Genomic DNA, 26,410 nt, shown 5'->3' with positions numbered 1-26,410 from the left:
AAAAATAGTTAAAGCTTTTAAGGAAAACTTCCATTTAAATAACCATTCCCAGATTAAATACATTTGTTCTATTAACATTTCCTTGGGTGTTTTTCTTTCCTACCACTCCTCATGACCTTCTTAAAATTTGTCTGCATTTTTTTGTTTCTCAGAACTGTTCCTCCGGCAAATTTTCTGCGCTACATCTCCAAGTCAAATAGAGGGGAAGAATGCTTCCGAGGAAAATAATAACTTTTCCAACCTCATCAGTTAACTTCTGCTCACACTGGCTTACCGTTGTAGGCTGCTTCATCTCACACATGCATTTGACTAATTTATCAATATAGGTGAGGAAAAGAGTGTATTTGCATAGTGTGCACACCGTTCTTTTACTGTTCTATGGACCTCACACTGTGTCCTCCTCTTACAGCTCATCGCTATACATTTTTATCGAAACATATGTGACACGTGTATGGTTTTAGGAAAAGCAGTGGCCTTAGGACTAGAAACCTTTGGCTTTGCATCCTGGGGTTTGACTGTGTGGCCTTCCACAAATCATTTAATCACTCTTAGATTTAGATTCTTCTTCTCTAAAATGATCCTGGTCATAATTATCACATAAAATGTCTGGAAAACCCAGGTACATGTTATTTTTTAAAAAATAAATAAAAGGTATTATTATACTATGGCTGATGTACTTTATTTTATCTCTAAATGTAGTCTTAGAAATAAGAGGTCTTTTCAAGTAATAAATAAAATGTGAGTTGATGGTCATGCCTTTGGAAGTCTCAGCTGTTTGAAAACTCCTTCCCACTAAATGCTTAGCCAATGACCCTGGTAGAGTAAATAGCATCACGCTCACACTGTATTTAAAGGCATAATTCTCTTATTTGCACAGAATGAAGAAACTTGTCAGGACACAGAGCACCTGCTGCTCCCAGTCCATTTCACCAGAGTTTCGGTGCAACAGACCCAGGAACTCTGAACACCCTCCAACCTCCTTTCCAGTCCAACCTCCAGGACCACTTTTCAGTGGGTCCCTGGCATTAAAGATCAACTAATACCATTTTGTGGTTCACTCCTGGGAGCCACCAACCATGAGCTGCCAGATCTACCACAATTATTCTGCCGAGGTGTAGGCCACTGTCAACAGTCTTGTCCACCTGCAAATGCAGGCCTCCTACACCTACGTCTCCATGGGGTTCCATTTCCACCTCGAAGATGTGGCCCTGGAGGGCAGGAGCCACCTCTGGGCGACCAGCTCATCAACCCCCACAGGCCTGCTGGACCCCATTTGGGCTGGGTAGAAAGGTCACCCTCAAAAGCCTTCCTCATTCTGGAGCCTATGTAAAGGCATGGACCAAATATAAACAATAAAATTTTCTTTTCTTTCAGAGGTTATTTATTTAGTTACTCATTCATTAATTTTTATCTCTCCAGGGAAAATAATTTATTCCAACTTGAAAAAATGTAGAAGGCTTCCCACAGTTAGCTGGATTGATTCTTCATTGCTTCCAAGAAAAATTCCAAACTTCTTGCAGTGGCATTTAGAAAATTCATCTCTTTTCCAAAAATATATTTCTAACCTTCACTTCCAATTATATCCTGTTTCTAAACTCTTATGCCCTAACAATGTAAAGTTACTGAATTTCCTGCAAACAAAACCTACACGTCAATCTCTAATTTATTCGTGTTATTCCTCTAACCAGGGATGTCCTTCCTTCCCTTCTTCATCTACTGGCAACTTAGTCCATTTAGAAGACATGGTTCAAATACTTTCTCCTAGATTTCCCACTTCAACCCATTTCTCTAGATTAATCCTGTGGAAGGTCAATGGCCGCTTATCAAACACTTAGGAAAGAGATTTCTTCATAAGGCTAAAAGTTAGACTAGACCATTTCAAAGGCCCTTTGTGATAGACTCAACAAAATGCTTCCCAGCTTAAAAGGAGCAAATGCTCAGCATAAAACTGACTTGTATCGTGACCCAGAGGCACAGAGCCGTTACAGTTTGGCCCATTTTGAAGTCAGTATATTTCCAAAGTGACAGCCACTTCTTAATTGGGACCCAAAATTTTCATTTCAGAAAACCCCAAGACAACTTATTCTAAAAAGTTATCTAGATTTCTCTCTTTTTGATTTTTAATATGCATTCCATTTTAGCAGCAAAATGTGTTTTTCATAACTTTTAATGTCTAATTCTAGGGAGCTTAACAATCATGGTGCCATTTTATTTTATGTAAACTGGAAAATTGTTTATCTGTTCCTGGAATCCCATCTCTGTGGGAAAGGAATGCTGAGCGGTCACAACTTCTTATTCTGGCAGGGGAAATATTAATGCACGAATGGTCACAGCCCCTTTCACTCTCCTACCCTTCCTTGGCTTTTGGGCTCCTCATTAGATTGGCCCTTAACGTTGGTCAAGATATGGTATAGGTATCAATTGGCAGAGTCCAGATTACTCACGTTAAGAAAGGCAAAATCTATTCTTGTGGGAAAAGAATAGATTTGGGGGTGGGGGCAGGGGTTCAGGAAAAATAAGTAGAGAAGAATACCAAGAAAAAAAATAAATTTGGGGAAGAACAAAAAGGAGAAAGGAATATAAAAATAGAAGAAGACCAAGAATTTTCATAGAGAGTTTTTGGAGAGGGAGAGACAATGCTGAGTGTGAGCTGGAGAAGACCAAGGGCAGTGCCTTTACGATTGACTGGGGCATGGTTGGGTACAGCAAATTTTTAGGATGCTTTGCAGTATTTCATGTGATAATCACCCCTAGCATTTTTTGGAATACATACAAAAATAAGTAAAGTTGATTTTCAATTTTTGGATTGAGTTTCTCATGCATGCCATACCCTGTGTAGTTCATCTTGATTCAGGGTACCTTCTATAACACTTATCATTCTTACTACTGTCTCTTTAGTGGCCTTTCTTATTAGACTGTAATTCCTACGAGGATAGGGACAGTGACTTAATCACTTTGTATCCCCATCATCAAAGACAATATCTGGAAGTATTAGGTTTTCAATGAACATCTACTGAATGAATGAACATGATGCTAGAGGCCTTGTACCAACTTCAATCACAGCAGCATAGATAAAAAAAAAGTCTTAACATAAGTTTTTTCAAAGTTTGAAGTCAGTGATGTGACATTTTTTTTCCCCCAAAGCAGGAACAACACTAAATACATTATTCTCCAGCAGCAACTTTCTTTTTTTGCATGGACAAATTACACATCAGAGCACCCACATTCAGTGCCTTGCAAAAGAGAACGAATGTGATACACAAAGCATTCTGCTGACCGTAGAGGAGAAAAGACACAAAGTGGACAGTAGAGATAATAAATGTGTCGAAGGCTCTAATTTACTGCACCTATGAGATAATCTTCCATAGGTGCAAACTGTATGTTCCCCAAAATTGAGATACTCAAATCAGATAGTTACATTCTTAAAACATTCTGAATGATTATGAGTGGAGCAGTAGAAAATTCCACATATTTGTAACTCCAAAATTAAAAGTAAGTCAAATTCTATTCCACAGTCAATTATATTTTAATTGCTTTTGTCGAGGATTCTAATTAAAGTGATGCATTCATTCATTAACCAGATAGTTAAGCACTATTAGCCTCAGACACTGTGCAATGTAATAGAGACTGAACAAAGGACAGATGTAATCCATATCTTCAAGGAACCTAGGAACAATGAAATACAATGAGCATGTAATGTTAGTGCATATGGGATAAATGGGTAGAGAGCTCAGTCTGTGTGGGGGGGCTGGGGAAGAATTCACAGATATCGGTAAGCCTGGAGCTACATCATGAAGCAATTTTCTATGCAGGTGAAAACAACCAAACAAACAAAAAAACAACTGAACGTAAAGACAAGGAGCTCAGGCCAACACAGTGCATTTAATGAAAGGAAACTCTTTTAGGATTGCTAAACCTTAAGAAGTAAAGAATGATAAGACTTAGGCTAGAAAGGAAACCAGGGGCCTTGCATGCCTTGCTATGAAGCATAGACTTCATTTGGGGGGAAAGATGTGTATCCTGATCGTGTTGTGAAGGCTGATTGGAGGGCGGTGAGACTGGAGACAAGAAACTGTGGAAGACCCTTGGAATTGTTCTGGGAAGGAGTGATGGTATCTGAAATAGGGCAGATTCGGGGGGGTGGGAGGGGCGAATGGTGAGCAGGAAACATCTTTAGGATTTTGCAAGACTTGGTAACTGACTGAACACCAGGCAGTAAGAATGAATGTAAAAAATGCCTTTCCATATGGGAGTCTGTTTAATCAGCAGGGCCAATCCATGGATTTGGGAATATTGAAAAGGACAGGAAGCTGATGAGCCCAGTTAGTGGCATGTTGAGCTTGAGCATATTTGAACATCCAGGTGGTGATGTCTGGAGATGTGGGTTTGGTCCTCAGTTTTAGTGAAGAAAGAGATTGAGGGTTTTTCAGGTGCACATGGCCATGGAAGCCTTAGGAGAAGATGGGAAGCTGTTATGTCCTATTTGACTGCCGTCTCCATCACTATATTCGTATATGAAAAGTCTGTTGAAAAGAGTGGTTCACAAACTTTTGTTTCCTCCTCTAAACCATCTGGGAAACATGAAACTCTCTTTCCAGGTACCAGAAGCTCAACACAGGAGGATGTCCAATCTTGCAACATCAGTGATGTTGCTGCTCAGAACCCTGGGGAGACACAAGCTCTGAAAGGCACCCCAGATAACTGATATCCCCATCCAATGATTAGCACTGATTAAAAACAAGGCATATCCTTGTGTACAAGACTATTTAAATATTTTAACAAAAGAAAATTCCATGACACCTTACTGTTGTATTGGTTTGTCTGTGTTCTTTATTCAAATGCAGAAAATTAAGAAGCTATGAATTTTTATAACATCTATATGTATAAAGCCTAAGCAACTGTTACAATCAGTTTAACAAACAACTGGTCGACCTCCCGTGGTCCCTTCCCCTGACCGGCCAGCCTTGATGGGCCCCATCAGGCCAGCCCTGATCGGTCCCAATCATTGGCCAGGCCGAGGGACCCCACCCATGCACGAATTCGTACACCAGGCCTCTAGTTTAAATATAAATGAAATAAAGAGTTTTCATCAAAATTGCTAACTTATATTTTGACAAAAGTTGGCCCCCTAGCAAGAAGGTTTATGGCCCAGGTCTCAGAAAATATGATCCCTTACCATAAAACTTAAGACATTCTTGACCATAAAAGCCTTGTAGGTTATATCGATAGATAAGGGAAATATTTTTGGGAACCTATTATTCCATACTGATTAAATAAATAAATAAATAAATAAGAAGGAATGATATAAATGAGTAATCACTATTTGGCAACTGTTAAGAGTTGTAGCTGATAAGATGAAAGGTATCAATAGATTCTAAGACTGTTAAGATTTGCTGAGGACAGTGTTTTGGGGTAGTACCAGAATAACTTGTCACAAAACAGGATTCCAATTCAGAGACAAAAACAAAATTCTAAATTGAAGGAACTTGGCAAACACCAAATTGACCAAGTAGTCAGTGATGGAATCACCTGAAAATTGTGGGCACCCTGATGTGGTACACTGAGAATAAGAACATAGCATTTTTTCCTTCCTTCCTTCCTTCCTTCCTTCCTTCCTTCCTTCCTTCCTTCCTTCCTTCCTTCCTTCCTCCCTTTTGTATTCTTGCCAAAAATGCAGGAATACATTCCTGCATTAAGTTAGACTCAGACTGAAGATCATTCTACATAATGAAAGGCCTGTTCTCTTTAAGACCATAAGAGGCCCTAACTGGTTTGGCTCAGTAGATAGAGCATCAGCCCACAGATTGAAGGGTCCTGGGTTCAATTCTGGTCAAGGGCATGTACCTTGGTTGCTGACTTAATCCCCAGTAGGGGGCGTGTAGGAGGCAGCTGATCAATGTTTCTCACTGATGTTTCTCTCTCTCTCTCTCTCTCTCTCTCTCTCTCTCTCTCTCTCTCCCCCTTACTCTCTATAAAATCAATAAGACCATAAGGGAATAGGAGACAAGAAAAGTGACAAGAAAAGTGATGAGCAACTTCGAACTGAAGAAGACCCATGGCACCTAACAACTGAATGCCACATATCGTCCAGATTGGATCCTGACCCAGGAAGAAAGAATACATTAATACGATGTTTGGTAAAATTCAAATGAGACTTATGCATTGTAAGATAGTGTCACATTACTGTTGAATTGCTAATTTGAAAGATTTTATGGTGATAATGTAGGAAAGCTTTTATATTTGGGGGTAATTAATCTTGGAATCCTATATAATAAAAGGCTAATATGCAAATTGTCCCCTCGAGAGTTCGACCGGCAGACCAGGAGTTCAATCGCTCACTATGATGTGCGCTGACCACCAGGGGGTGGCACAGAACATGGCGGGCAACCAGAGGTGGCGGGGCGCTGAGGGAGAGAGGGAAGGAGGAGGCGGGGATGTGGGGAGACGGGGATGTGGGGAAGTGGAGAACCTGATGGACCCTGATTGCCAGCCAGGCCTAGGGACCCTACCCATGCACTTTTTTCGTGCACCGGGCCTCTAGTTTAAATATAAACTACATGCTAAAGAAAAGCCTCACAATAAAGCATGAAAGTGACCAGAAGGCCATGTTCTCTGCCTGGTGCATATTCTAAGCATGAATCTATCAGGGTCGAGGGGGAAGCAGGTGCACACTTATATTGGGAATTGAGGATTGCTTAATGAAGTGACTACTTTAAAAGATGTGGGGGTTATGTAGAAAACACAGTGATGGTGTGATACTCTCAGACTAGGACTAGCAGGATTCTTTGTGGAAAGGTTTATTAGTGATTCAGGAGACATGCATTACCATCTTTCTTAGATTATTTTTGACTCTAGTGATTTCAGTCACATCTCACATTTCCCTGGTGCTAGATATCTCCAAAATCTTCATCCCACATTCACTAGGAAGCCACATTGACAATGCTAGAAGGCCGTACTTAGAACCTGAATCCTTGCTTTATTTTGGTTGACCAAGTGACCGGATATTAGGATATTCCACTTCTTTCCTTTTCCCTGAGGCTCATATGCTATCCTTAGTTCCTGGATCTCCCTGCCAAAAATTGAACTGGCCACTAGAATTGTTTCTGGCACTAAGCAACTCAGTTGACAAAAGATTATTTGAGTGGCCATGCAGAATGTTAAGAGATCCCAACTGTTGGCACCCTAACTTGTAATGCAGAAGCCAACATCTGTTCTGATAATCTGCATGAAATTGTTGCTGAACTTTTTTGGAAGTGCTTCATGATTGTGCAACTAACTCTGTCCAGTGTTACTGCTACAGCAATCAACAGAAACACTTTGACTTTTATCTTTGGATTCACATTTAGCAATTTAAATAATGTCTCTTTAGGAACATAATTGATTTTGAATAGACTGGCTATTGATATCAACCCAATTGTTACATATGACTGTTACAAGGGTTGTTGCTAACACATCAGCTTTTTATTTGCATCACTTATTGCTTTTTGGTACTTGTTTAGCATTTGCCTCCAATTTTGCCTGGTGTCAAAATTCAAAAGTGGAGGACATGGCAAAGATACTATAAATACAATCAAGTTGCCATCTTGACACATTTTTCAACACTTTGTTCCCAAACCCAAGTACTTGAAGAAACATATGTTTCAAAGCTGGACTTTGGAGCTCACTATAATATAAATAAATAGTTGTCTTGATTTAGACAAATCACCAAGGCATTTTGTTTCACTGCACCAATATTGCCTCATTTTTATTTATGTGCACACCATGCATGTGTGTGCATGCGGGTGTGTGATAAGAGGGGGAGGGGAAGAAAGGGGTGGGAAGAGAGGAAAAGAGAAGAATAATGTTTAGATACAGATATAGTATAAATACTTATGCCTAAACATACCTGAGCAGAATATGGTGATCATCAAAATAAGTAAGAGCAGCAAGACTATATTCATGGCTTTACAGGCCATTCCCCCACCATTCCTGTGGCCACTGTAACACAAACTTCATGGATTAAAATGCCAGTAATCTACTCTCTCACAGAGCAGAACCCAAGAGTCCAAAATCAGTTTCACTAGGCCCAAATCTAGGTCAGCAAAGACTGTTCTTTTGTTGTTGTTTTGTTTTTCAAATGTATGTTTTTCAAACATATATGGTCCGGGATTACGACATGTGTATTTGGGGGCTATTTTTTGGCCTACCACACCCACCAACACACATTCCAACCACTCCCCTCCCACCATTACCAGATGTTAAAACTTGTAAACATTTTTCTGGACACAAAGAACTAGATCAGTTTGGGGAAAAGGTGGAGCCTGAAATGATGAAACAGGTCTATGTTGATTACCTGTGGAAAGTGAGCCATAGGAGGAAATAGTCTTTCCTTTCACTCCAGTCTGAGCTCCTCACACCCGGAACTCTCTCCAGATCCTCCGTGCTCAGCCCAGTGTGTCCCACACTGCAACATGCAATAAGAGTCCCCGAATAAGCAAACAACCACGTGAACTGCCCCCCCCACTGTTGTCCTGAGTCACTTCTTGGAGAACCCATGTGTCCTCCTCATTGACAGTCAGCAATGGAGCTCAGGGCTACAGGGAAGCTAACCCATGTGCTCTCCAGTCCCAGGCTCTGCACCTCTAATCCTCAGGGCCTGTCTTGCTCCTTTTCCTTGTGGTTTCTCTGGTCCTTTTTCATTCTGACTCTTCCTCAGTCTTATAACCACAGCAGTCAGACTGACCCTTTTCCCAGGGCTGTTGGCTCCAGCAATGTATCTCTTGAGCAGAGACCGCGCATGTGGTGATCCGTCAAGAGTGGACTTTGCTGTCAGCCACGACACCCTGTCAAACCCATGGTCTGCCTGCCTCTGTGTCTGGTTTCCTTCTGTTACATTCTTTACTGAAACTAGGAGAAACTCTTTTTTCTTCTTCTTCTTTCTATAAATTAGCAAATCACACAGAGTATATTTGGCCAGGGAAGTTTTTGCAAAGCTCTTGCTCTGCTTTGAATGCTATATTCAGAGAATTGCTTCAATTTCCTCCATGATTCCACTGACTCATTGTGATCCCCACACTCACCATGGCCTCCAAATTCACCACAACCCCTACACTGAGCTCCACACTCAGCCACATCATTGTTTCTCATACCTTATGTTTTATTTCCTAACGCTAAGGACTTCTTTAGTCTTTGTTTGCTGATCCCTCAACTCTGTCTGCCACCCAAAGAAAAAGAATATATTCAGCTATGGGGCTGGGGGAGAGAGAAAACCAGAGTCGAAACATGTCACACTTGAGTCACATGTTTGCTGAAAAAGAAGTTTTTTGTCCTACTTCCTTCCCAGAGAACAGTAGGATTTGGGGTGCCAGTTGAGCCGCTGCCATCTCCTTATTTAGGTTCACATTTCAACCCATGAACATTTCCAAATAACTGACATGTCTCCTACAATGGCCAAGAAAAAAAGGGGGGGGGGGGCGGTTCTAGTAGAAACAGAAATCGCCTAACTTCTCACTTAGAATAGACAGGCATCTTGTAGGAAAGAAGAGATCATTTCTCAAAGATCTGTTTCACTGACAAAAGGACACCAAGGTCAGCACTATTCATGAAAAATATAAAGAACTATTTCATAGGGGAAAAGTAGTAGAGAAAAAACAAATAAATGAAGAAAGGAGAGTGAGGCAAAGGAAGGACTAAATATAAGGGCAATTACTTGCCCAAGACCACAGGGCAGTAGACAGGACTGGAATTCAGATCTCCACACCCCTCACCCAGGGTTATTTCCTCTACCAGAGTTTCCTAATCAGCACATCCAGAGAGGCTAAAGGTATGGAAATCCTGATTCCTTTGCACAACCAGACGGAGCCTGGGATGGGAGGAATCACAGCCAGTTGCTGCTGATCCAAAATAGCCCCCTCCCATTCACAACAGTGTGCGGAGTAAGTATAAATTGCCTTGTGTTCTATTACATGGACAACAGTTTGGAAGCACCGTGGAGTCCTCTCCACGGTGAGACCTGAGGGAGTGTTCTTGCCTGATAGTCTTCTTGACAAAAACATCTTGCCCCATGAATCTGAGAGGACATTGGACCTGCGTCTGGAATCACAAAGCCAGTTACCCCTGAGGTTTCATGGAAGGAGTGTGTCTGGGATCCTGAAGCCAAGGGTGAGTGGCAGCATAATGACAGGCAATAAGACTCCACAAAGACAATATAATATTGAGGAGGCCTACATTGAGGAAGGCAATTCCTTGAAATTATGCTAAACCAGTGCTGACACCTGAAACATCTTTTCATACATCTGTCATGAAAGCAGGAAGCCTCACTTTTTGCTACTCCCTTCTGGCAAGTCACAGAGACCTTTTCACGTGGCTGATGTGAGGAGTCCTGCCAATGAAACCTTAGCCAATGAAACGATAGTAAGGAGGCCTTCCGGGAACAAGAATGAGCAACTCTGGGAAATCTCTAAAGCAGCACTTGGAGAGCCGGCAGCAAGCACAGTAATTAGAGTCACAGACTTTCCACAGGAGCCCATTCTGGGCCATTGAGCAGCAGTTTCTCTCATCATCATTTTCCTTCTGTTGTCCTCCTCTTTGATTTCTGTGGCCTTCAACCCACGTAGCCTGACACATGAATCCAAAATTCTTTTGAAATTCTTGCCATCAAGAAGTGGGAAAAAAAGGAGACAAATGTACTACTCTTTGTAATATTTTAAGAAGAAAGAAAGAGAGAAAGAAAGAAAGAAAGAAAGAAAGAAAGAAAGGAAGGAAGGAAGGAAGGAAGGAAGGAAGGAAGGAAGGAAGGAAGGAAGGAAGAAAGAAAGAAAGAAAGAAAGAAAGAAAGAAAGAAAGAAAGAAAGAAAGAAAGAAAGAAAGAAAGAAAGAAAGAAAGGAAGAAAGAAAGGTGCATGTCACCTTCTTTTGAAACTTGGTGGACTTCTAACTGCCTTGATTCATTGATTAGGTGGAGGTGATACGATGGGGCTGCTGAGAGTCAGTCAGAAAAAGCCTGCAGCTTCTGCTAGTTCTTTCTAGGCACTCTCTTATGGACACTGGGTCCATCATAGAAAAGCCCAACTACCCGAAGAATGCCATGTTGTGAGGAGGCCCAGGCTACGCAAAGAGCCCAAGGATACATGCTCTGGTCAACCAGACGCAATTGAGATCCCAGCAAACAGCCAGTAGCAACTGCCAGACATGTGTGTGCAGATGATCCTAGAGCTCAGGTGTTGTCACTCCTATTATTTAAGTCATACCCAGTGAAACCCCAGACATCATGGAGCAAAAATAAGCCATTCTGCAGTAGGCCTGTGCAAGCTCCGCAGAACAGCACCCGAACACTCATCCTGCCTCCCTGGGCAAGGCTGATGCTGATTCCAACTCCGCAGATGCCCGCTCCCACTCACATGTCTGGTCACTTCCCCCCATGTCCAATGTCCCTCTGTTGCTGGTGTTTTACTAGTTTCAAATGGTCAAAAATTAATATTGAAGACTTGTAAATGAGTCTTTTTAATAAGCATTAGTTAATAATTTCTCACCATGTATCTCTGGATCATTTAGCCCTAAAATCCATTTTCAGATGAAGAAATGACAAACACCAAGTAACCGATGCAGATAGAATAGCAAGAATCTAGTTCCTAACACCCAGCACGGTGCTCCATCCCCAGGGAATGCTTAGTGACTATGAGGACAGAGAGGACGAAGAGGATGGGTGCAGTGAATGACCTCCATCCCGTGTCACTCCTTTCAACACTTCCATGCTCAGTGCTTTTCCCAGAGGAAACAATTTCTTTACTAAAAATATAATGCTGTGTTCACAAATCTATGTGGTTCTACAAGATACTTGACAACTCTGGAAATGTTCCATTTTTGTTAGTCAAAAGTCCATTCATCTAGCATGTCAAGAAATGATAAGATCATCCGTATCCTAACATATTCATTGAACATTTTATTGCCAACTATGTGAATGCCCTTACTGTTGAACTGGCTCTGACTCCTGGAGACCCTGGGATGAGGGATGCCCACTCCGTCTGTCCTCAGCAGCCCTGCTCAGCTCCTGCAGGCTGGTGCCTATGCACCTGAGAGAAAGAACATTTATGGTGCTGATCTGCAAGTGCCACTGCTATGCTCAGGGTATGTTTATTTTCAACTGTACAAGATACTACAGAAAGCAGCAACCCACAGGGGTTGCAACTTTTTAAAAAAAATGTATTTTTATTGATTTCAGAATGGAAGGGAAAGGGGAGAGAGAGAGAGAGAGAATCATCAATGATGAGAGAGAATCATCGATTGGCTGCCTCCTACATGTCCCCACTAGGGAGTGATCTCGCAACCCAGGCATGTGCCCAGCCTGGAAATCAAACCATGACCTCCTGGTTCATATGTTGACACTCAACCACGGAGCCACTGTGGCCGGGTGGGGTTGCACCTATTTTAATGTCGGCCTGCAGAGTGTGAGAGCTCCCTTTCCCCCACTTCCAAGATGATATATGGTATTTAGATATTCTAATTTTTCCCCAATCCAGTGAGAATGAATTAGTAATTCATTACTTCATTTGCATTCCATATACTAATACTGAGGTTAAAGGTTTTTATAGTTTGTCTCCCATTTTTTGGCACATGACTTCATTTTCTGAGAACTGTCTTCTAGTTTCTTCTATGGACAGAACTGCCCCTTGGACTTGACTGAGTGTAAGTGTAGTTAGGGGCCGAGCAGTTTAGTTGTCTCTAGGCTCATCTTTAGCCATGGTCATGTCTCCTTTCCACAAGAGAATATTAAAATGCTCACCAAACAGCCCACAGCACTGGACCTTTACTGTGAGGGAAAAAATAAAATTACACAAGCCCACAGGAAGATCATTAAAATGGACTGAAAATGATGAAAAGAAATGGAGAAGATACCCAAATAATCTTAAGAGATGTATCTAAGAGTATGAAGAAGATACCAAAAAACAGACTGGAACTCAAATATTGCCTAGCATCAGTACAGTTCATTTCTGGAATGTGGCCACCTTGGGAGGTAATAAACTTCCTCCACTGGGAACAGAGGGAACCGAGAATTTGTGCAAGTGTTTCAGAGGTAAACTTGATGAGCATTAAATGTCCTTTATTCTCCAAGTTTATGAGTCTAGCCTCAGGGGATATTGCCATGAGGAAAAAACGTATGAAAGAGAACTATCACAAGGGAGGAAATACAGTGAAAGGGCAACCTAAACCCACACATCTCTCCAGCTCTTAAGAACTTTAGTATTTTGTCATTTGGAAAGTTTTACAAAAAAAAAAAAAAATTAATAATGTTAATGGCAAAAGAAATCTGCCTCCACAGGCTTAGAAGAAATAATTCATCATACATTAGAGTTAGGAGGGATTCTGAAGGTCTCCCTGCCCAACCCCTTTAACTCATTAGATGAAGAAACCAAGTTTAAGAAAAAGTGATTGGTCCTAAGTCACTAGCTGGTAATGACAGAAGCAAGACATCAATCTAGATGCAACTGTCAAACTGATTTTCATACTAGTTTACATTTTCAGGTAACATGAATTCGACTGAAGGAATTTTTAGGGCATTGTTCTTTCAACAGACATTTAAAAGTCTAAGTTTCGAAGTTTGCAACAAATTACACTTTACTAGAGGATAGTTGTACAGATATTTTTACTACATTTAGGCCTTTCCAAATACACAGACCATTTATATTTCCAATTATGAATCATACCCAGGTGGTGAGATATGAAAATCTTAAAAATATATTGAAAGTCAAGATTTAATTATCCATGTACTTGTGAACTAACTAGTCCAACATTAAATATATTTACGCCTACATTAGCTAATCTTAAATAATTATCATGTTTGAGGTTTTTTTAAATAATTGAACATTTTGTGATTCTTTTCCTCCCTGTAAAGAATGCAAACTTATTATGGAAATTTCATGTTAATGTATTTCTCTTTTAGTGTGTAATACTGTTATTACTCAACCACCTTCTGAATACCCCAGTAAAAAACGATTTAAGAAAATAATATTCTGGGAAAGTGGTTATGAAATAAAAATGTAAAAACATGTAACTAATGTATAATCTCACAACATAAAATGTCAACAAAAATGCACAAATATAAGGTGATAAACTGAAATGTTAGCAGCATATTACCTCCCTCTCTGCTTTTCAAATTTTCTATAATAATCATGTATTTTACAGCAACAACAAAAATAATTGATATTCTGCAGATCAAAATGAAACTAAAAAACAAAGCAATATGAAAATCTGATTTTCTAAACTAAATTTAAAGCTTATCCATTCTTCACTGGAGTGGATAAAAATTTATTAATACATAGGATATGCTTTGATATATACAAATAAATTCATAAACCTTATTGGACGCTCCTACCGAGGGTGGTTATAAATATTATTTATCTATGTGTCCTTTTGGGTAGTCCATAATAAGTAACTGAACCTCATCGAGTTTCCAGTAAGTATGAATGCGAAATGTTGACTGCTGCAATGCTAATGCAGTACCTGGCACTAAGCAATTACTCCCCATGTACTTTCCCTTTTCTCCCTAGCTTCCTGTACATCTATTCAAATTATAAGGACAGTTCCTGAATCTTACTCATCACGAATCCAGCTGGAGATCATTTTCAAACGAATATGCAACAGATATGAACATTAAATTTGCAAATTCTTAAAATAGATATTATAATGACAGATTATATAGGACTTTGCTTACCACATTCACAGGTAACTTGGTTTCACAAATTGTTGTTTCCTGTTCAACTCTGCCCATTGAAAAGGGTGTTTCAGACGCAGTAATGGTTTATTATAAAGAAATTCTGTCAACATTAAGGGGATTTTCCATTATAGCTAAATGGAACAAAGACAGATCACCTGTGAGATAAATTAAAACTGGCTCTTGACCTGCATTGTGTCCTGTTGTTTTTAGGACATTTAAACTATCGATTTACTGAAATGTATGCTAACTTGAAATATATTTACAAATATTACCCTCTTGTGAGGTAATGGCCAATTTTAAAATGAACACCTATTTGTTTAAGAAAACTGTACAATTCTCGGAAATAAATATGAGTGAAAATCCTGAACAAACAGAAAATATGCAAGATAAAATAACATGCACTAGCTATTAGTTTATAGACACACATTTCCACTGATTATTCTCTGGAATAATGTTAGTAATCAACATTGAAAATATCAACTAACCAACAAATGATATAGAGCTTTGTACAAAGACTGCTACAGATTGGTATCCATGACCTCTGGTACAAGAACAAAGGGAATTCCTAATACCTAGTTTGATCCTTTGTTTCTTTTCCCAAGTTTCCTTATTTCTAAGCTCCTACATTCAATGAATATACTTCTTTATCTTCTCTCCACACTACTTCCATTGTTTACTTTCCAATGCTATGCTGAAATTCTCAACATTCTTTATCTCCTTGAATATAATATACATTAAATAAAATCTGTCTCACAATCCAAATATTTGGTGCCATTTTGGGTGTTTCTATTGTATTGTTTCTACCAGTTTTCATGCTTGCTTTCTTTCTCCTCTTGTTCTGTTATTATAGGAAGATATTGTATTAGAAAAGCTGTAGAAATAATGAGGCCTAGAAAAACGTTCTTTTTCAAGATTTGCACCTTTCAGATCCCTGATGCACATTAATCCACATTGAAAATTTCACATTTTTCTGTGCTATCTGGCTGACTCAAGTCTAAGCTATATTCTTTGTCAATGGTTTACTTTGGTTCACCCTTAGCCCAAGGGATGTGATCCTTCAGGGTCTCAAACCAAGTTGTTCTACCAGAGTCCCAGCCTTGGTGGTCCTATATTCTCACCTTCGTCCTCCCTAGGTGGTCCTGTATTCTCACAAGGCTGTTCAATGCCATTGATTCTCTCAGCCTCCTCTTAGTTAACAGAACCCCTCTTTAGAGCAAAAGCAGGCCCAACACTAGGCTCACTGTTCTGGATTTGTCTTTTCTTTCAGATATCAGTCTGCCAATTAGTCACTATCTTGTTAGCTCTCTAATGCCTTTAAGTTGATATTTCCAAATATGGCACCTAGACCATCATTTAAGGAAAAGGTCAAAAGTTTTTATTCTCCCTTTGTTTGCTTTTGTTTTTAAAGGTGCGTTGCAGCTTTCTGGCCAGTCTGGTTTTGAATCACCATTAGGGCCCCTTCTTAAGTCTGATGGGCTCAACTTGTAAGAGGGCACAATCTGTAAGAGCAACCTGACTTCTTCCACAGCTGGGGAGTGTGGTGCTGGAGACAATCTGACTCAGGGTAGGAAGGGAACCTAAATACCCAGTGTAATTCCAAATATTCTCTGGTTGCCAATTTTAGTTGTATAAAAATGGACAAAATTCCTCCCAGGCTCTTAAGTAAACTGTCAAAACAAAAGTCAGGATTCATTTTGCCCTTTATGCAGCTGAAGAGGAAGGAAGCAGACATTCATTATTTTGCCAGGTAACTTTATATCTCATCCTCCAGCCCCAAAGCCAAGTCTCATCTGGTTTAATTATCACAAATGAAAGTGAACTCTTCTGAATTTATCATTACTATATTTGTTGTTGGAAAACAGATTTCTAAAGCCTAAAAAGTAATTGTAAAGGTTGAGTTTTGCCACCGGTATTACAAGTTCTTAATCACAAGCTGGACCAAGCTGGTGCCATAAACTCAAGGCCTCAGAATAAAACATTTAACAGAAATTAGTGCAGTATGCCCGACGATGTTCACCAAGTGAAGAGAAATTAGAAGTGAGAGGACTGTGAAAAACTGTAGGGACCCAGTACAGTTTCCAGTTCCTGTCCATGTTAACTTGTAAGCATGTAAACCTGGAGTCACCAGATCTTGGAATTTTTCAAAAGAATCTGAAATGTGGGTGTTTTATAGTCTCTCTTTTCATGTTAACAATTAAAACAAAAACCCACACTGGGTGGGGTCAGATGAAAGGCATAAGCAAAGATCAGTTGCTACACTAAATGACCCCAATGCCCCTTCCAGCTCTACTGGTAAAGCCCACCACCTTCATTACCAGTGCTATTCACGAGCAAGAGAAAAGTTGTTGAAAGTGTGTTGAAGATCCTAACAAAGTGCTTACAGCATAAATATATTTAATTTACAAATAAAAGTTTCACCTGGACTGCTGATCCAAAGATATACTTTCCAAGTGGCTAAACATCACAGGAGCTTTCAGGAGGGTTTGTGTCATTCAGACCTAGAATTACAATGATAATCAAAATACAGCTTGCTCATTTATACAGCTATTTGGGATACATATTGCTGCATTACACATCTGAATAATGTGAATAAGGTCATAAGTCCGTAGCAAAATGAGTGATTCCCATTTACATATATGTATCACAGCCAGAAGACGCTAGATTTGTGAATGTTTATATCAACACAATTTTCATTAAAAAATATTCTGAGGATTCATGTTTCAATTAAAATATTAAAGCATCAAATTTATAATCATTACACACTGATTTATTTATTTTAAGGATGGTTACTTTCTTTTGTCTTCAGTTTTCCTAAACTGGCTGATGTATGATTTTTTGCTGATTAAGTCTATATATCACTAAGCAAGCACTAAGGTAGAACTTCATTTCTTTTGTTCAAAAATTAAAAAGGTAAAAAAAAAATGAGGTCCTATTTGAATTTATTAACTTGGATTTCCCATCAACTCAATTCATTTCTAAAGAATGTTACACTTCCATTTTAAATTCAATGGCAGTTCCTTTACATATTTTAAAAAACAAATCAAATTATCTTCTAACTGTAACCTTTTAAAAATGCAAAAGATCAAACTCACAAGCTACATATTAAACCTCAGACTTTTGTACAAACTATTATATAATACCAATCCATTACTGAATTTCCATGACTACTAGCAACTCTACCCTATTAAGGTAGATTATTTTCATTACTATTGAATTTTGGCATATTTCACTTTATTTGGGATTTCTGCATTTTATATTGAAATGTATATTTAACCCATTGTTTTTTAGTAATTAAATAATTTAAGCAAGTTTATAAAATGACTTGGGAAGCATTCCAAACTTTATGTTTGTTTCATGGAAATTTTCAAGAAATCATGGATTAATTGTATTGCTTTGGACCCTTATGGGAGATGTAGGAAGTTTTTCATTTTCTGTATGATCCATTTAAATTTAATTGATGAGTTAAATATAATCAGCTTAGGGACAGCAATGACATTTGAAATGAATCCCAAATATTTTAATTACGTAGCATTTTAAAAGCACTTTCACGTGTACTAGCTCATTTAATCCTTACAACTTTATGAGATTACTTTGTTTTACGGAAGCCAAAAATCAAGGCTGGTAACTCAAACTGCTCAAAGTTCAATAAGTTAGAAAGTGATCGCCAAGATTATGAGATATCATTTTACTTGGAACTTGGTAAGGTTGCGCTCTATGCATCATGTTTCCATTAAGGACTAATGAAATGCAACAGGCAGGTTGGAAGAGACAGGACAAAGGATAGAGAACAGTAGTCCAAGCTTTGGAAACAACTTAAGTAAAAGAATGAAGTACATTACAAAGCACCCTGGGTAACTGAAGTAGTGGGTTAAAGATGGAACACAGCACAACACCTTGCAGAGTAAACTCTCAAATACTGTTCCTTCAGTTCAGCAATCACTTGTGACAATTGTCCCTAAGCTTCTAATTGAGGCTTCAATCAATGTAACTGTGACCTTTGTCTTGAAAGAAAGAGAGCGAGGGAAGAAATGAGAAAGGTAGAGGAGTAAGGAAAACCAATAATTATTTGTCATGTGGCTAGAGTACTAAATGGGGTATTTTAAATATTCACAGTAGCAGGTTATATAAAGTGAGAAGTATAAGCATGATTATTTATTTTTTTGCTCACTAAAAATGTTTTGAATGAACACCAATTCTCAGCAAAATTAACAACTTTAACAATTGACAACTGATTTGGGAACATAGCAGACATAGTCCTAATCTTAGAGCAAATAACACTAACTGAAATATGTGAAATTACTGGTAAGTACTAGCACTTAATTGCATATAATTCATCCGTTATGCTATTAATCATGTTAATTTTAGAAAGGTCACTCAACTTCCCTGGGACTGAGTTTCCTATATTTGTAAAATAATGTGTATGTTTTAAAGGAGTTTGGACTCTGAAAATTCTATTATCATATTAACAAAAACATTTTAAAAAGGAAAATATTAACAAATTATCTATATATTCATAAGCATTTGAATTAGTACCCTTATATTACCTTTATAATCACTTGCAATACCAGGATTGAAGAAAGCTTAACCAATCTCATCACTTAGTCATATATAAAGTTACTTTTACATCAACATACTATATCTAAAATTAAATCTTTCCACCATGTGTTTTGAGCAGAATGAGAGGATTATGTTAATCACAGGTTAACATAAGAAATGCTTGTCTCAAAATCAGTGCATTTAATATGTGGCAGACACAAGTCTTGTCATTAAAATTCTTTTTATTGTTGCTTCAGTAAAATGTAAGGGTTCCCAAAGTCCTGAGTCAAATGTTTCTTCTTATTTTCCCAACAGCGGTGATTTGTCTTCTTTCGGTCTGTTCAGTAGAAAGTGAACTATCTGTAGTAGAACATCATCGTTAAAACCTTTCACATCGTTATCTTCTATTGTTTCATAAAGAGGCTTACTTTGCGTCCCCCAACATATATTTTTACGACTGTTATTCTGATCAGCTTGTGCAGTCAGTGCCAAAGTATTTAACTGGTAGCAGAAAAAAGAAAAGTATCTTCCATCTGTGATGACGGCCTGAGAGACAAAAGGTCGAGTGACATCTGCTTCGCTCCAGAATCCTAGAGAAGAAAGTTATACTGAAAGTTAGTTATACTAACATATATTTAGCCCAAACAAAATATATGTATTAGAGGGGTATCGAGTATCTGCTAAAACCTAGATATTTTACCTGCCAATTTCCTAAAGATCTCATAAAAAATTATTTCATCACATCTAGTATCCCTAACTCACGATACTTCTTTTCAACAACTTCTGTCTTCAACTGCTTTCAACCTTAATTCACTTCTTGTAAGAGCAGCTCTGTATCTGTGAAGATTTCCCTGCATCTGGTATTAAGTACATCATTGCTCACCATACCAGTAACATCTACCATCCAATAACCATGAAGGCCATTTATTTCACCACATCTACAAATATATATATATACATCTCTTAAAAAAAAAAACCTTTCTAAGGACTTCAACCAGGTCCTCATACAAATTCTGTATCTTCCTTTATGTATCTCAAAATTGGTTTTATGAGTTGCTGTCATTTCACTTAATGAGTCTTATGTGATAAGGAACCAGGCTGCCTTAAACTGAACTACTCAATTTTCCAACTGCTTCTTATCCAGGCTCACTGGCTTTAATACTTTAAAACCCTAATGCCAGGACCAGGCATAGCTATTTCCCCACACTTATTTTATACCAGCTGCAATGGAAATGGTCAATAACTAATGTTGCTATAATATGGAATTATACTGCAAAAAGTACTTATCTTTCATGAATAAATAGATCTTCAACACAGATTCCTCTCCCGTTTCTATTATAGAAACGCAAGTCAACAATTGTGAATATAAGGTTAAAATATATACAAAAGGAAAAAGGTGGGCTTGGCAATAATTAAATCTGTATTAAAATTCCTCCTGGGTACTAATATAGGATTAAACTCATTATATATTATATCACTTCAGGTTTTAAAATGAAATCCAAATGCCTCAAATGGGCTCTAGAAGTCCTATGTGAAATGGCCTCTGGCTCCTCCTCTCTTCATCAGCCTTCATGGTCCTCAAACACCTCGAGTCTGTTCCGCCTCCGATAGGACCTGCCATTCTGTCTGCCTCAAAGTGTCTTTCCCAGAGCTTACACTTGGGCAGCAGCCCCTCACCATTCAGTTTCTGTTCATTCTTCTCGAGTCCTCCTCTGAATTACTGTGTTTACAGAGATTCTGCCCCACATCTCATTTAAACCTGTGCCTCATAAATCATTCTAGCCCTTATCTATCTAGTAATGTTCTTTGCAGTATTACTACTACCTAAAAACCTTACCTGTTTATTCTCCTTCATTCTCCTCACTGTAAGCTCCAGAAGAGTAAGATTTGCCTGTCATATCCAGTACTTTATCCCCAAGGCCAACAGTGCTTGATACATAAAAAACATTCTCTATTTACTGAATGAACAATCCCCTGATCCACATCCTAGATATGGCCTTCAAATAAACGATAAAGAATAGCTAGGACTTAACCTAACACTTAATCCACCATAACATTTCCTTCCCTAGCTTCAGAAAGCTGCTGTCATCTACAGAGCTGACTAGTGGGCTCTATAGTCTTTGAAATGCTCGACAACACCATCAGAAAAAATACAGTCACACAAAGTGGTCAACATAACAGATCACGTCACTACCCAAGTGCCATTTGACAACTGCACATGTAAAATATTTAATGAGGGGTTTTCAAACAAATATGCTTTGTGGTAATGCAAGTTTTCGAAATGTTAAGACTCAACCAAGGAAATGAATTACTAAATTTTTTAAATGTCAGATATCTTCCAACAATGCCATCATTTTACCTTGATACATAGCTTGTGCTCCAGTCCAAGCAAAAAGGCTTGCGATAGCATTAGCTCTATAAACAACTTCTATCTGATCAGCACAGTTTTGCCTCAGGAGCCTTTCCCTATTTAATTTTTCTGATAACAGGTGAAACTGGGTATGACCATAACAGTACGGATCCGCTGTCTTTGAGCCTGAAGAGCAAAAGAGAAACATGTGACATGAAATGACATGTAGAACACCTGGAGCACATGTGCTCAGTATTTCTCTAAACCCACCCCTCCTTTACCCATCACGTGATCAGTATTCAACACACACACGTGGGAAGGTTAGTTTATGTATTTATTGTAATAAAGTTACATTTCACACGGAAGTAGTCTGCTAGCTGTCACCAAGTCGCTCACTATAAATAGGATAAGTAAAAAAATTATATATAAAATGGATTAAAAATTCTTATTATTTCAGTTTTTCAAACACATTAGTCATAACTAAGGAGCTTCATCATTGTTCTTATCATATTCAGAAAAGGAGATAAATACTTCATGACTTTAAAAACTTACTTTATTTAATTTTATTTTATTATTACTTTCTAAGCCTCACCTGAGGATATTTTTTTTTCCATTGATTTTTAGAGAGAGGAAAAGGGGAGAGAGAGAAACATCAATGTGAGAGAAAACCATCGATGGGCTGCCTCCCACACCTTCCCTGACCAGGGATCAAACCTGAAATCCCGGTATGTCCCTGACTGGGAACGGAACCTGCAACCTTTTCATGTCCGGAATGACACTACAACCAACTGAGCCCCCTGGCCAGGGCAAAAACTTACTTTATTATTTTAATATAATAATTACATAGCTTGTTCCTAATTTTAAAAATATAATTGGTTCTTATACTACATTTTAAATAAAGAAAACCTTTTTACACGACCATGCCCTTTACCAATATTTTATAAAATATTTTTAGTGGTAAAGTCAAAAGTCCCCCTTATTCACTCTCTAAGACTTAGTGACAGAGAAGGGGCTGATAAAATAGGTGTGGAGGATTAGTTTAAGCAGCTTTCTTAAAATGTTCCGCAGGAAAAAAACCAGCAAAAAAATAAACTGCATAAGGGCAGATGTCAGACCTTATTAATTTTTATGTTCCTGGTGGTTTTCACACTGTGAAACAAACAGCAGACTTTTGTAAAAAAGCCATTCACTGCCTCAAGCCCAGTTCTACACTTTTTACTTTCGAAAAAAAAAAACACAAACAAAAAAAACACAAATTACTTTTCCTATAAAATACATCAACAAAACCCTATAACTATCACTATATTTTAAAGTTAAATATTGCTAATTCAGTGGAAACAAGTAAAATTTTAAATGGTGAGCTGAAAGAATATTTTCTTCCCAATTTTCAGGCATATCACAAGAACCTGAGACTATGAATTACATTGTTGATAGACTATCTATCAACAAGAAGTATGCAAATATCTACAATACACCCAGGACACGTTTATGGCACAATACATCAGAAGAGAAACTTACCAATAAATATGGCATTTTCATATTGTCGTTTGAATAATGGAAGTTTGTCTGGCTTACAATTCATAACAGGAATTTCTATAGGTACAGAATAATCCAGCGGCACAAACTTAAAAGAAAAAGTCATAAGTGATTCACAGCAACACGAGTATATTTTACTCATATTCATTATAGACTTAAAATCTTAAAATGAGATGATTTGCAAAATGATGGGCCAAATCCAACCAGCCACCTGTTCTTACAAATAAAGTTTTATCGGAACACAGCCATGTACATTCATTTTCATATGGTGCATGGCTATAAGAACAGAGATGAACAGTTCTAACTGAGACTTATGGTCCCCAAAGCCTAAAATATTTACTATCTGTATTTTTAAAGGAAAATATGTACCAACCTGATATGAACACATAGACAACACTAAAATATGCTTATTTTCTCCAAAAGAACTGTAAGAACATAAAATGATGTTTATAACTGTAATAAATGCCTTGATTTGTGATTAGGTAGTGGCGGTACTGTAAATTATAATCATAAACTATTATCCATTTTTCATATTTTTATATTAAGAAAAAAATAAAGACTTGTATGTTCCTGAACACTGATGCCTTAACCTCACTTAAAATGATTATCTGTCCTTCGGGGAATACATATACTACAGCAGGTTAAAAAGCTGAAAAAGAATTATAGAGATGTATTTGAGTGAATCTCAAAAGGCGTAGGATCCATCAAAACCTTTTTACCCTACCACGCCCTTTACCCAGCCTGCCTATGACATTTCCACATCTGACAGCAACAGGTACACATGCAGTAAATCCTCACCTCTGGCAGCTGTTTGGACATTCGAATCTGGTTGTGTGGTGTATCATTTATTTGGTATCTCACAGCATCAACTCGACCTTTCCGATGACCATGAGCAATGATTTCTTCACCACGCCACCAGTAAAAGTGAACCGGGCGTTTACAATCTACCAAAAGATATTCAAAACTTTCTTACCACTTAGATACATTTGGTTATTATTAGAATACTAAACTCAGCAATACAGAACTCAAAAATAAGTGTGCTAATTAAAAACACACACATCAAAATGGCTCTTTAAGACAGTCTGGATTATGCAGTAATTTAACTTAAATGATCATGACTTAAACATAAGGCTTAACTAAGTGTTGTCTACTTGTGCCATCCCTGCACGAAACACTGTAACTAAAGCGTTTCCTCAATTACAAGAACAGGAGTAGCACACAACAGAAGGTTTAACAGGAGTCAGAGCTGTCTTGTGAATGACTAATTCAATCGTCACGGTAACGCTGAAAGGTATGCACAGCTGTTATCATCAGTTTTACAGACGAGGACCCTGAGTCTTGAGGTTAAGTTTTCCTAGGCCCTCAGTGAGGAGTCCAAGTCCATGAAGCCCCCAACACCACTCCCTTCCCCGCTGAGAGGGGAGGTAAGGCACTCTACAAGGTTCAGGGAGCACACACCTGCAGGGATAGCATCAGCTCAATCAACATTCACTAAGATGCCTACTGTGTGTGGTACACACAAAACGAGGGACACGTCAGAAACACTAATTTTTAAAACTGTCTCCCCGCTAACTGCTTCTCATGGCTGCACGGAGAAGTTGCTGACTGTTCACTGGAAACCCAGAATGGCTGGGTGTGACTCCCGATCACCAAATCCAGCCTGTCAGCTACAGGCTCTTCTGAGTGGGCACATTTTACATCCCTGCGCCTGCTTTAGCTCGGATTTCTAACACCATGCTACCTACTGTACACAGTCATTGTGAGGATGAATCAGTTGGCACATATCCCATGCAGAACAGGGCCAGGCACACAGTTAAGTACTGAATGAACGTACACGTTAGGCCTTTCAACCAATACTGCCTTTCGTCTGTTCAACCCCAGGACAAAGTACTCTGGCCCTAATTCTCATTTTGAAAACGAGAAAGGTCAACGCTAAAAGTGGTGCCTACGTTGACATATGATCGGGTAACGTTTTGGTGGGCAAGCGGAAAGGAACCCCTTGGCTGAGCCCGCACAGCTCTCCCACTGGGTGGGCCGGTCACCAGGCGGGACCCTCACCAGGCCCAGCAAGCTCGAGTCCAGCGGAACCCGGGCGCCCAGCCCAGGGCTGGACCATCAGGTGGCAGCGCCGTGTGCACGTTCCCAGCGCAGTGACCGCTGCTGCACCGCGCTGTCCCCAGCTGAGGTCCAAGGACTTGGAAAACGGACAGAGGAATGAAGAGGGCGCACATCGGAGGCGGCGTGGGCCCTGACATCGCCCGCCCCCCGCCCCGCGTGGCAGGCCCGGGCTCACCGAGTGCGGCGGTGGCCAGGGCCGGGTTGTGCGCGCTGAGCAGGCCCATGAGGGCGGCCACCAGCTGGTCCAGGAAAGGCGAGGCGACGGCCTCCACCTGCTGGTAGAGGGGCGCGCGTCCCTGGCGCCGCAGGTAGAAGTGCTCCTGCAGGAGGCAGTCGCACGCGGCTGCGCGCAGGGTCGCCAGGTCCGGGGCGGGCGGGGGCGCGGGCTCGGCCGGCTGGGACCCCGACTCGGCGGGCGGGGACCCGGGCTCGGCGGGCGGGGACCCGGGCTCGGCGGGCGGGGACCCGGGCTCGGCGGGCGGCGGGAGGCCCGACAGGAACGCGGTTTTGGTGAAGCCCTGGTACCAGCGGTCGGCGTTGAGCGCGAAGGTCTGCGGGTAAACCACGTACTTCTTGAACTGCATCTTGGTGAGGATGCGGATCTTCTCGTCCGCCGTCCGGGCCGCGTGCACCGTCGCCTGCCAGCGCTCCACTCGCCGCTGCCGGGCCGCCTTGCTGTCGGCGGTCATGGAGGCCACGATGGGCGGGTAGCGCGCCACAGGGGCCGCCGCGCCCTCTGCGCCGGGGACGTCCGGGGTCCCCACGGCGGCCTGGGCCGCGGAGTGCACTGACCGCCCCGGACCGCGGGGCACCAGCCGCCACCACCTGGCCGCCGCCATCTTTGCCGGGGTTCCGGCCGGAGGTGGGTTTCCGCAACTAAGAACCAATCGGAAAGCAGGATCTGAGTCTGTCGTAGGGGGGGCCGGCTCTCATTGGGCTTGAGGAATGTGCGTCATCTGTTTCTTAGCCAATCAGATCACTTCTCCAACTTAGTTTCTAGTGACCTGAAGCCTGGGTAGCTGAGAGGAAGAACCCTTGCGCCTACACATCTTCCGCGGGTCTGGCGCGTGGGAATGAAACCATGAAGCAGGAGATCTGGCCGCCTATGTTACTTCTCCCATCCGGACAAGCTTCTTGCCAGAAATCATAAAGGAACATTCTGCACAGAAGCTTCTAGC

General features: G+C 40.1%; 1 protein-coding gene across 1 annotated transcript; it reads right to left on the bottom strand.

The window, feature by feature from the left end:
• Nucleotides 1-19,452: 19,452 nt before the first annotated feature.
• MRPS30 (mitochondrial ribosomal protein S30) lies at nt 19,453-26,086 on the bottom strand. Its single transcript, XM_070411882.1, has 5 exons — nt 25,408-26,086; nt 23,913-24,058; nt 23,097-23,202; nt 21,588-21,764; nt 19,453-19,818 (listed from the first exon to the last, which is right to left on the bottom strand). The coding sequence occupies exons 1-5, from the start codon at nt 26,069-26,071 to the stop codon at nt 19,529-19,531; spliced, it is 1,383 nt and encodes a 460-aa protein (XP_070267983.1). The 5' UTR covers nt 26,072-26,086; the 3' UTR covers nt 19,453-19,528.
• Nucleotides 26,087-26,410: the final 324 nt, after the last annotated feature.

The sequence above is a fragment of the Myotis yumanensis genome, unplaced genomic scaffold, assembly GCF_028538775.1.
Source record: "Myotis yumanensis isolate MYYU_CA2020_CCGP unplaced genomic scaffold, mMyoYum1.0.hap1 SCAF_4, whole genome shotgun sequence".
Lineage (NCBI taxonomy): Eukaryota > Metazoa > Chordata > Mammalia > Chiroptera > Vespertilionidae > Myotis > Myotis yumanensis.
Note: the sequence above shows the minus strand (reverse complement) of the source record. Positions and strands in the feature narration are given on the sequence as shown.

Coding starts and splice junctions, on each gene's coding strand:
- MRPS30 (XM_070411882.1), bottom strand. CDS start 26,071: ATGGCGGCGGCCAGGTGGTGGCGGCTGGTGCCCCGCGGTCCGGGGCGG. Junction 24,059..25,407: donor CCTGGCCACCGCCGCACTCG/GTGAGCCCGGGC, acceptor ATCTTTTGGTAG/ATTGTAAACGCCCGGTTCAC. Junction 21,765..23,096: donor TGAAAATGCCATATTTATTG/GTAAGTTTCTCT, acceptor TTTGCTCTTCAG/GCTCAAAGACAGCGGATCCG.